The following is an 11,964-nucleotide window of genomic DNA, read 5'->3' as shown; positions in this document are numbered from 1 at the left end:
TGATGTGTGGATGTTAGTCTTTTATCTATTGTGATGTGTGGATGCAAGTCTTTTATCTATTGTGATGTGTGGATGTTAGTTTTATCTATTGTGATATGTGGATATTAAGTCTTATCTATTCTTAGAGTATAACAATTTAAAACATTATTATTATTATATATTTTTTTCTATAATCAATATGTGTAAGTTATATGAGGTTTACAAATGTCTAAGGACAAAAAATATAATGTTGTGTTCCTGTTAACACTAAAATTAAAAACTGATTTGATAATATTTTTTTAGGATGATGACCAAAAGTTTAACATATTTTCATAAGCAGACACACAGAGGTTGAGAATTGTGTCATGTGATGAATATTTAAGACGGACACCTCTATAATTCTTGCTACATGGAAGTAATCAAAAGACATTTGAGTTGGTACATAAATTAGAGTCAGTGGGGTTTCTGAAACACAACACTATTAGTTTTGTCTAATATTAAAGCCATATACAGATAAGTAGTCATAAATTACAAACTATAAGTAAATTAGAGCATGCAAGGAAAATAAAAGTAAAATAAGTACTCACAAGGGAATAGATGCTTCCACAGAGGCAGTAGTGATAAATACAATGCCGTATCTGCAACACTTGGGTAAGATTTGAAAACAGCTGTTAGGGCCAGCAGGATAATAACAAGTAATGTATATTCTTTCCTGCAAAAGCAAAATAGTTTGTGCTTATAAATTCTTGAAGTTAACCAGGGTATTTCTCAAAGTGGTATTATTTAACAAGAATTACCATATAATTAATTTTTCACTAATTTTAATGCTGCTGAAAATCATACAATTCAATAAGAGTTGAGGTTCAAAAATATGCACGTTAAAAACAATTTTTCTTTGCAATTGTTAAATATTTTTTGTGAATTAAAAGTTATATGATATTAGGTTATATCATGTTATATTGAAATTATACCTGTCCAATAAAAATTATTGAATTTTATTCTTGTATTAATCTCAGTTACAATTAATTTCTGTACTGGCAAAAAAAATTCAGAATTTACCTTAGCTATTATAGAAAGACGATAGTTAATACTGACATCAGATTCAAAGATAAGGGATTAAATAATAAAAAATAATAATGATAGTATGACTATTAAAAAGGAGTGGATGGTTAATATCAGTCTTAATTGTAATGTTGAAAAAAGTAGATAGTTATAGCTTGACTTCGTTTTAGTCAAAAAAAAAAAAGGTCAACAGCAACAATTACTGAAAAAGTTGTTAATTAAATATCCCTAATTTGAATGATGAAAAAGGTGAGTCTTAGTTTTCAATTATAAAAAATGTAGGTAGTTATAACTTGTTTTGTTTGATTAATAAAAACTGGGATTAAAACATCCTTTATATTACATACCTACACTTTTGGTGGAAAAAAATCTAAAATGTCTTATTAATCTATATACAACATCTTTTATTAACTTACCTTAGCCTAACAGATAAGGGTAGCATATAGATAAATGCATTTATCTGAAAAGTCCACAGAAAGAAAATACGGAAATGATCGAACATCTCAGTGAAGAAATACCAGAAAAGTCCAACATTAGGAGTAAGATCTGGAACTGATACACTGGTAGGTAAAAACAAAAAAATGCAACAAAGAATAAAAATTTGTTGAACTTAGGGACATAAAAGTTTTAATGTTAACACACACTAAGTAGGTATCTTGGTTAAATACTGATATAAAAGTTTCTTGTTCAAAAAGTGTTATATAGATCATTTCTGTTTATGAAACTCCACAAAAAGTCAGTATTAACAAGACTACTATTTCACCCATGTAAAAATTGAGTCCTTAAATAATAATTATAATAAATGTAGAAATTGTTGAACAACTGCTGGGCAATTAACTTGATTACCGGTGAAAATATATTAGCATTATATAAAGTAATCAATTAATCAAAATTAGTGTCTACAATTATTACTATTTTTGATTATTCTAACTATACATGTAATTGAGATATTCCCAATATGATTTCCTATTATTATTGTCAATTAGATCAAGGTTGTTCAACTTTCTTAATTAGTGTCACAACTTACAAAAATAATCAACTAATTGAAATTAGTGTTCCTGATTATTTAATATGTTAGGTTATGATGCTAAAAATCAGGTTTCAATATCCATGGTGAGCAGAGCACACACACAGTCAATTGTGTACCTTCGTGCTCTTCAATGACAACAAAAACAACTAACCAATCAATTACTTCAACTATCTTATGTGAGAATAATTAATTAGATGAATCTTATAAATTAATGAGCCATTAATCCCAGTTCAGTAGAGCTGGGAGAATAGTGGAATTTCTAATTGATTAACTGACCCAGTTCAGTAGAGCTGGGAGAATAGTGGAATTTGCTAATTGATTAACAATAGTGGAATTTGCTAATTGATTAACTGAACTGAACTGGGTAGCATGAAGTATATTGTGGGAATCCCACCAATTACAATACTTTGAAAAAACTAATAAAAATAATTTTATACATTAAAATATTTATTCAGTATTTTTCCTGAGAAAAATATAATTTGTGTGAGATGTAAAAACTTTAAGTTTTATTTAAAACATATATGTACCACTTTTGTCTCTAAGAATTCCAAAGCCTGTGATCTACAAGTTACTAATGATTGTTACAAGTGACTTGTTTTCCACATTTTATAAGAAGGAAATAGAAAACTGACCAACTCAAAGATTCTTAAGAAATGAAACAAAATTCACTGCTGCATTTACACTTTGCAGTTTTGTAACATTTAAATTTTACAGAAATCTGAGTTTAAAATGTTATGATTGCTACTTATTCCTATGTTCTTCTTGGTACTTTTCAAAATTGATCAACTTTTATTGACTTTGATACATGGTTAAAATAGATTTAGAAATTTTGTAATTAAAACAGCCTTTAACGCCATCCCCATGGGTATCCTTTACTGAGCATGACTTTAGTGTCTTACATTCAAATTTTATTCAACTAGTTTCTGTTTACGTTATACCAATTAGAATAGCATAAAGTCTTAGCTAATAATCCATATTTTAATAGTATATAAGTTTTAAGTTCTTAATTCTAAAAGGCAATATTAAAAAAAATTCTGAATTTTCCATAATGTGACACACATGACACATTTTCTCTAGACATCTTGTCTCCTGTATCTTATCCACCACCCCTTGGAAAAGTATGAAATTAAATGTAAATTGCTCACTATAAAATTTTTTATTGCCCCGACAAACCATATTTTTTATAGTCTTCAAGTTTGTTTGGTTACAGAGCTATCAAATTCAAAATCGGACCCCTTCTGCCACACCCACCTGTCACCTCTTTCAGGATTTGTTAACAGTTCTCTCTTACATTTAATTATATATTACTTATAACCAATAGAAAGTCAAGGTTTTCATCTATCAAATGACAGATTTTAAAATGTTACGTTCTGAACAGTTAAATGTCAAATTTCACTCAGAATACCAACATCGTTCCTGTGAGAAAGTTAATGACTAGCTTGGGTGAATTTGTAACGACTTTTGTCACATAGTTAGAAAGCTAGAACAATTTTGAGAGGTAAAGGAGTTTGTGTGTAATGTAATTCGTTAGCCTAACCCGAGTTGCATGTGATTTACAACTTATAATAGCATGAATAGTAGTTAAAAACGGTTCAAAGGGCAATAAAAAAGGCAATAAAACAATAAAATTTAATTATAAATAGATGTATACTGTTACAAACTTAGAGCTACTTAGGATAAACAAATGTAGCTTCATGTTACAATTTGAAGTCATTCTAGAAAAAAAAAAAGATTAATTTATTTTAATTTTTTTTTGGTGGTTACGAGGTCGGTCAAATTGACTGATCCCGTTTTGAGATAGGGTAGAGAAAATAACAGATAAACTGTCAAGTTTAGAAGGTTTTAGGGATTACACAAAGGAAATTCAAGATTTTTTTAAATGAGGAAAAGTATTTTTAATTTTAAGATGAAAATTACTTTGCACACAGACTATTGAAAACAAATACTAAATATACTCATGAACAAATCTTTATTTTAGGTCATTAAAAATACTTCACTAAGAAATATGATTTTTTGACTGCCAAATTTTGTGAAGATATACACACTATATTGAAAGTTAGAAGTATTAAATCTATAAAGACTTTAAATGAGCACAAAGAGGTAACGTGGTCAGTCAAATTTATCAAGCCTGTGTTGAGAGAGTTAATATATGTTGGTTATAATAAATATGAAAAAAAAAAACCATTGGTGGCTTTTTTTAGTGATCAATCAACTTACATGGTTCCATATGTAGACCACAAGAAGTCCCATGATCCCACCACCTTGAATGAGATGATTAATAAGGATGTAAGAGTACTCACAAAAATGAGCAAGATAAGCAGTGCTGCATAAACTCTTTCTTTAGTTGTCTTCTTGTTCTACAGAAAATAGTTCAACTTGAGATGGAGATTATTCAATACCTTTTTCAATGAAAACAAATGATCTTTCAAAAAATATTTCCACATTTATAAATTTAAGGCAATCATACAATAGAAAAAAATATCACAGTAGAAACTATTGGTATATTAATAAGTATTCAATAATCAATAAAATGTACTTTATAATGTTTTACATTTGACACACACACACAAATACAGTACTTTCATAAGTCTGATTTCAACAGGGAAAACAAACAAAAAAGAAGCTAATTTTGCTAATGAAGCCTTCAAGAACATTAAAATAATTCTGATTTGCTGTTACATCCACAAACTGTTTTATATTTATAAAAAAACAATTATTTACTTTATTCATTGTGAGATAACTGCACATCAATTATTGGGCACTAGTGGACTGAGTGGGAATGATCCATTGATACATGTTTTCATGATAAAAGGTTTATCTTAAATCACCAATATTCTTGACATGCAGTAAAACAAATTCATGATGTCAGAAAAACACGTAGGTTCAAGAAGCCTGAATATAAAATGATAATATCCTATAACCCACGCACTTTTGAAAGGTGGTGTAACTGAATGAGTGACATATAAAGGGGGGGTTGAGTGATGTCATGAAGGTCACCTGGGCTTCCACAAAGTGTGTTTGTATATTTATCAATGTACTATTGAAGTGTGTCTTAATTCTGGTGCAACATGGCTGGAAACAAAAGCATTATGTAAAAAGGTGTTAGAGATGTTTTGCTTTAGAAATGGTCAAGAAAACTATACTTAAATGTTGTTAAAGTAAAATAATGATGACACATGGAGACTGATTGAAAAAGAAATGTTAAGCAGATCAATTTCTAAATGAAAATTATCACAAATAAATAGTACGTATTACAAAGATTGAGGGTAGATATAGAGGGCACACACTAAATAAAACAAATAAATAAAAAACATTTTTCTGACAGAGAACAAACCAATGATTAGAGATTACTGATTCAAGGATCTATTATTCTACAAGGTTGAACAGCATTTAGATTAGGAATCCAATAAGCTTCTTTTATCTCTCTATCAGCTTTAGTTTTAATACAAGATGATAAAAACCCTATAACTCAAGCACTTTCGAAAGCGAGACCTTTCTTTTTCAAGAGCAAACAGAAAACTTTAGTTTTAAAGTTGGTTTCAATTCTGATGAGAATAACATTGCTAATAGAATGTTTGTTTGTTTGTTTTTTAATTATGCACAAAGCTGCACAAGGGCTATCTGTGCTCTGCCCACCATGGGTATCAAAACCCGGTTTCTAGCATTGTAAGTCTGCAGACATACCACTGTGGCACTGGGGGGGCACTCTAATAGAATGACCAGGTTGGTTGAAGTGTTGAGCAACAGGGAGATCTTTTATGGTGTTAATAAAAAAATTATGGTTGTTGATATGCTCTCTAAGAGTTGTTTGGGTATGTACCACATACTGGTCATTGCAATTTTTGCACTGTATAAGGTAAATGGTATTCTGTGTTCCACAAGTGATTTCTTTATAAATGTGAAAGTTTCTTTGGTTGTGCTTGTCAGAAAAAGTATTTCTAATACTTACTATTTATTTGTGATAATTATCATTGCCTGTCTTTAGAAATTGATCTGCTTAACATTTATTTTTCAATCAGTCTCCATATGTTACCTTTATTATACGTTAACAATACTTAAATATAGTTTTCTTGACCATATCTAAAGCAAAATATCTCTGACATCTTTTTACATAAAATTCTCATTTCCGGCTGTGTTGCACCAGAAATGAGACACACTTACAATAATACATTGATAAATATACAAAAAACAATTCCTGGAAGCCCAGGTGACCTTCATGACATCACTCAACTCCCTTTATATATATATATATATATATATCACTCATTCAGTTACACCACCATTCCCAGTTTGACCCTGAAGAAGAAACTCCACCTGTCGAATGAGCTCTGGTTATAAGGTTTTTATCATTTCAGTAAAACAAATGTTAGAGGTGGATGCAAAAGAATGGTCTCAGTGGAAAAGTTGTAGTTACAAAATGTAATAAAATCATGCACAAACTTTGTCGAGCATTTAAACTTTACAGAATTTGGAGAACAAATGAGGCAATGTGTTTCGGACTGACATAACAAAAATTGTGTTTTTCTAGAAACTTTAAGAGAGATTTTGGGCAGAGATGTGAATATGATAAGTTGACCCATGTGCATGTTAGCAAAACATTGTAGCAGTATATAATTACGTGGGTATGGTTTCCACTCCGAAGACAGAATCAAAATCTATAGTATTATGATGAAGGATTAGTACTACAACATCTTGATTCATCACACAATAACCACTGGATGATGTGTAATGGAATTTCAGCATAAGTTCTGCTAATTAAATGGCATCCAAAAACAGAAGGAAAAGTAATGAAAGATAAGGCAACTTTAAGAAATAGTTCGGCAGAAATGGAAGAGGATACTAGTTTAAAGTTTTAAAATACATGAAACATCCATGCCTGATTGCTGTCCTCATACAGTTAAGACGAGAGCAGAACCCCCTAAATATTATTTAATTTTTTTGTGTTTCAGAGTAAACTTCTTTTGCCTCATATTGTAGTATTGAGTGCAAAAATAACACGTAAAAATGGCAGCATTTTAATTTGGTAATCTTTATTGAAAAGTTGACAAGTTGGAATCAAACTTTTAACTGACATTGTGTATTAGTAAAGTTACCAGTAATCACACAGAATACAGCCTCCCCTCTATACACATCCACCAGTGGGTCAGCGGTGAATTCAGAGACTTGCAATGCTAAAATCCAGGGCTTGATTCCCTTCAGCAAACAGCTAAATGTGGCTTTCCTTTAAAACAAACCTTCTACAGGTTTGAGCTCAATCAACCACCACTAGGGAAATGAAACTATTGTGCTTTGTTAACTCTGATTAAAAAGTTAGCACACAAGAAGAATAGTGAACTAATCAAAAATGCTCAAGTTTTGGGTCTCGTTTATAAACCATTACTACTTTATTAATAATGCTATAGTTACCTTTACAGGATACAACCTCCCTTCTACATGTACAAGACAAAAAAACATGCTTATCCTAATGAAGAAGTCATACTTTACCTCAAAAGCACTAATAAAAGTTGGCACAACTAACATCACAGGATAAAAGGATTGATAAGTGGCTAATGCCAAAATTACTGCTGTTATTGTTGAAAAGCCTAGAATAAAAAACAAAATAGAATACATAGTGTCACTACTTGAATACAATCAAAATAGAACACATAGTGCCACTATTTGAGTACTTAGTGTCACTACTTGAATATACAGTGCCACTATTTGAGTACCTAGTGTCACTACTTGAATACACAGTGCCACTATTTGAGTACCTAGTGTCACTACTCGAATACATCAAATTAGAATACAGTGTCACTGCTCCAATACATCAAATTAGAATACAGTGTCACTACTCGAATACATCAAATTAGAATGCAGTGTCACTACTCGAATACATCAAATTAGAATACAGTATCACTACTCAATTACATCAAATTAGAATACAGTGTTACTGCTCGATTACATCAACTTAGAATGCAGTGTCACTGCTCGATTACATCAACTTAGAATGCAGTGTCACTACTCAATTACATCAACTTAGAATGCAGTGTCACTGCTCGATTACATCAACTTAGAATGCAGTGTCACTACTCAATTACATCAACTTAGAATGCAGTGTCACTACTCGATTACATCAACTTAGAATACAGTGTCACTGCTCGATTACATCAACTTAGAATGCAGTGTCACTACTCGAATACATCAAATTAGAATACAGTGTAACTAGTCGATTACATCAACTTAGAATGCAGTGTCACTACTCGAATACATCAAATTAGAATACAGTATCACTGCTTAAATACATCAAATTAGAATACAGTATCACTGCTTAAATACATCAAATTAGAATACAGTATCACTGCTTAAATACATCAAATTAGAATACAGTGTCAATGCTTGAATACATCAAATCAGAATACAGTGTCACTGCTTCAATACATCAAATCAGAATACAGTGTTGCTACTCGAATACATCAAATTAGAATACAGTGTCACTGCTTGAATACATCAAATTAGAATACAGTGCCACTACTCGAATACATCAAATTAGAATACAGTGTCACTACTTGAATATCTCATGTCACTAGTTGAGTACATTGTGCTACTACCGAGTACATCGTTTCACTATTTCAGTACACCATGTCACTATTTGAGTACACTGTGCTACTACTGAGTACGTCGTTTCACTATTTCAGTACACCATGTCACTATTTGAGTACATTGTGCTACTACTGAGTACGTCGTTTCACTATTTCAGTACACCATGTCACTATTTGAGTACATTCTGCTACTACCGAGTACATCGTTTTACTATTTCAGTACACCATGTCACTATTTGAGTACATTGTGCTACTACCGAGTACATCGTTTCACTATTTCAGTACACCATTTGAGTATACAGTGTCACTATTTGAGTACAGTGTCACTAGTTAAACACATAAAATTTCGATATTAAGCTAGGTTCAAACTGTTAAATTATTATTATTTCTCTTTACTGTTCTCATTAACTAGTTTAATTAACAGAAGTATTTAACTTTATACTCACAAACAACCACTATACGTAAACCTTATCTTTCTTGTACTTTAAAATTTTCTAGTAAAAAGCATGACATTATGTTAATTTTATTGCCACGACAAACTTCTTTGGTTCTTCCTAACAGTGGCTTTGGTTCACATTAAGCTATTTCTACATTGGTACAACACCACCTCCATTGTCATTAGTCAGTGTTTCTCATATACACACTATCAAGGATACACTAGTATCAATTCATAATGCCAAGGAAGTAACAAACACAAGAAGGATTATGGTTTTGTGAACTGTGTATTTTTCTTGGCATATTTTATTAAAAAAATATCATTTAAAATACACTGTTAATTTATCCATTGTACGATCCTATCACAATTATCTGGGAAAAAGACAAAGTGCCAGACCATTTTATCATCAAGATAAATATCAATTCATAAGAGCCACCAAAACTACAACAGTACATTAGTGAGGGATTTTAAAATATTGGTAAAAACTGCATCTGTAAATGGGCTTTAACATTATGTGATATAAGGGCAAAGATTTATTTTGTATGGTTTTAATTTTCAATCATATGACACATTGTTTGAAAACATATTATTTTAGTAAATATTTATAATTTTCATTTAATTTCTAATTTAAAAAAGATGGAAATTTCTTTTCATAAAATAAGAAGATATGAATCGAAAGATTAATACATACCATACACCATGCAAAAAAAGGAGAGTGATAAAAGTAGGTTTGTAAACACAGAAGTTGACCTTCCAACACAAGCCAGAATAGAGAATGGACACAGCAAATATCTGAAAAGGAAAACATATATATAACATAAGAAAAAACTCAGTGATCAGATTTATAATAGAAACTTTAATAAACTCTAAAACATTAATGTAAATAAAATTGAAAGTAGCATAAAACAAGACGTAAATGCGATAACTTTTTAGAAGACTTTTTATGTAGCTTTTACATGCTGGTTAGTAGTAAAATATTTTTCTTACACAGGTAAAAACATCCTATATTATGCTAATCTTAAAACAAACAAGTTTAGAAAAAAAAGCCAGCAGTTAGAAGCACAAACTGTGCTAAATAAAGATATGTTTAAAAAGCCAGCAGTTAGAAGCACAAACTGTGTAAATAAAGATATGTTTAAAAAGCCAGCAGTTAGAAGCACAAACTGTGCTAAGTAAAGATATGTTTAAAAAGCCAGCAGTTAGAAGCACAAACTGTGCTAAATAAAGATATGTTTAAAAGGCCAGCAGTTAGAAGCACAAACTGTGCTAAATAAAGATATGTTTAAAAAGCCAGCAGTTAGAAGCACAAACTGTGCTAAATAAAGATATGTTTAAAAAGCCAGCAGTTAGAAGCACAAACTGTACTAAATAAAGATATGTTTAAAAAGCCAGCAGTTAGAAGCACAAACTGTGCTAAATAAAGATATGTTTCATATCATTTACCTTACACTTACACAGTTTCCACAATCAGTGCAACTTTACCCACATCTGAGTCTTGTAGCAGGATTGTTGAAGATTCAGCCACAAACTTAGATGAATTACTTTCCTTTTCAGCCTGAGAGAGGAAACACAACTGTGATCATACTAATCATTGTTTTTTTGCAGCATATCAAAGTATTAAAAATATATGCATAGAAGAGGTTTAAAAAACCTATTAACAGTTTAAAATTATTACTAACAAATATGGCTGACACTCAACTTCCTGAAGTGACTTTTACAACCAAACAGACTTTTAAAATTCACATATTTTTGTTCTTAAACTTTTTAATTCAGTAATAAATTTGACTTTAATAAAAATATTGGGTTTCAACCACTAGCAAAGAAAATTCATTATCTGAAAGAAAAAAAGTGGTCAGTATTATCCCATCATTGCAACTTATTAACTGGTACTTTTGATAAAAGATTACAAGAGTCGGTCTTAACTTACTGAAGTACAGCAACATATAAAAGTAAGTCCACTAAGCATTTTTGTTAATTTTTACCCTATTTTTTAAGTTTTAACAAAATAAAGGAAAGGTAGTGTGAGCAAATAAAACAAAGTAACAAAAAACATTCTTAACCAGAGGAAAGCTGCTATAACTCTCCAGATCCCAGAGGTATAGTGTTTAAATCCATATAATAATAATAATATTGGTAGAGTTCTAGATAAACAGACTACAATTACCATCCATGTAATGGCAGTCAACTCGAATAAGATTCACCCTAGTGACTGGTCTAACTTACTGAATGAGTATCTACAACAAAGAAGAAAAGTCTCCATTCTTCCAGAGTGATCTGTGTTTTCTGTAAAATCATACATAAGAACACCCAATTTGTTCTCAGACAAACAAGTTATGCGTGGTGTTACAAATTCTGATAATAATAAGTGCTATGAGAATTTGAGGAACCTAACTGTCCAATTGAAATGTCATACCTGTCTAAATAAAAATCCATGTATTTAGTTTATTGATAAATTGGTGTCCTTCACTAATATCTCACTAAAAATTAATTTAATGGTGCAGTTAAAAAAACCTTCATGTAACGTAACATTTTTGGGACGACATGGGACATTGGTCCATCTCAGCTGTTCCATCCTCAAAACTAAACTAAAACTACTATAGAAAAAAATTCTTAAAGCCAGCCCTTATCAAGTTTTTTCTTGAACTCACTTAAATTTACTGCCTCCACAACATCCAAAGGCAACCCATTCCAAAGGCCAACTACCCTGTTAGAAAAATAGAACTGTCTTAGCTAGCTTGCCAAAATTTATACTTGTGTCCCCTAGTCCTACTATTCTCACTGTTAAGTATGAAAAAAAGATGATCTCTCCTAACTCTTCTTTTTTCAAAAGAAAACATTTTGAGAGATTTCAACCTCTCCACGTATGACAACCCCTCCAT

At 30.8% G+C, this 11,964-nt stretch overlaps 1 protein-coding gene across 1 annotated transcript in view; it reads right to left on the bottom strand.

Moving 5' to 3' along the window:
* LOC106471388 (phosphatidylinositol glycan anchor biosynthesis class U protein-like) overlaps nucleotides 1-11,964 on the bottom strand; it is a 49,088-nt gene that overhangs the window by 6,416 nt on the left and 30,708 nt on the right. Inside the window, exons 5-10 of the mRNA XM_013931985.2 lie at nucleotides 10,540-10,640; nucleotides 9,777-9,877; nucleotides 7,556-7,653; nucleotides 4,289-4,428; nucleotides 1,458-1,601; nucleotides 567-691 (exon numbers count right to left, since the gene is read on the bottom strand). Coding sequence (XP_013787439.1) covers nucleotides 567-691; nucleotides 1,458-1,601; nucleotides 4,289-4,428; nucleotides 7,556-7,653; nucleotides 9,777-9,877; nucleotides 10,540-10,640 — 709 coding nt within the window. The remainder of the gene's footprint in view (nucleotides 1-566; nucleotides 692-1,457; nucleotides 1,602-4,288; nucleotides 4,429-7,555; nucleotides 7,654-9,776; nucleotides 9,878-10,539; nucleotides 10,641-11,964) is intronic.

This window comes from Limulus polyphemus, unplaced genomic scaffold (assembly GCF_000517525.1).
Source record: "Limulus polyphemus unplaced genomic scaffold, Limulus_polyphemus-2.1.2 Scaffold4591, whole genome shotgun sequence".
Lineage (NCBI taxonomy): Eukaryota > Metazoa > Arthropoda > Merostomata > Xiphosura > Limulidae > Limulus > Limulus polyphemus.
The sequence above is the reverse complement of the archived record's forward strand: the minus strand, read 5'-3'. Positions and strand labels throughout refer to the sequence as shown.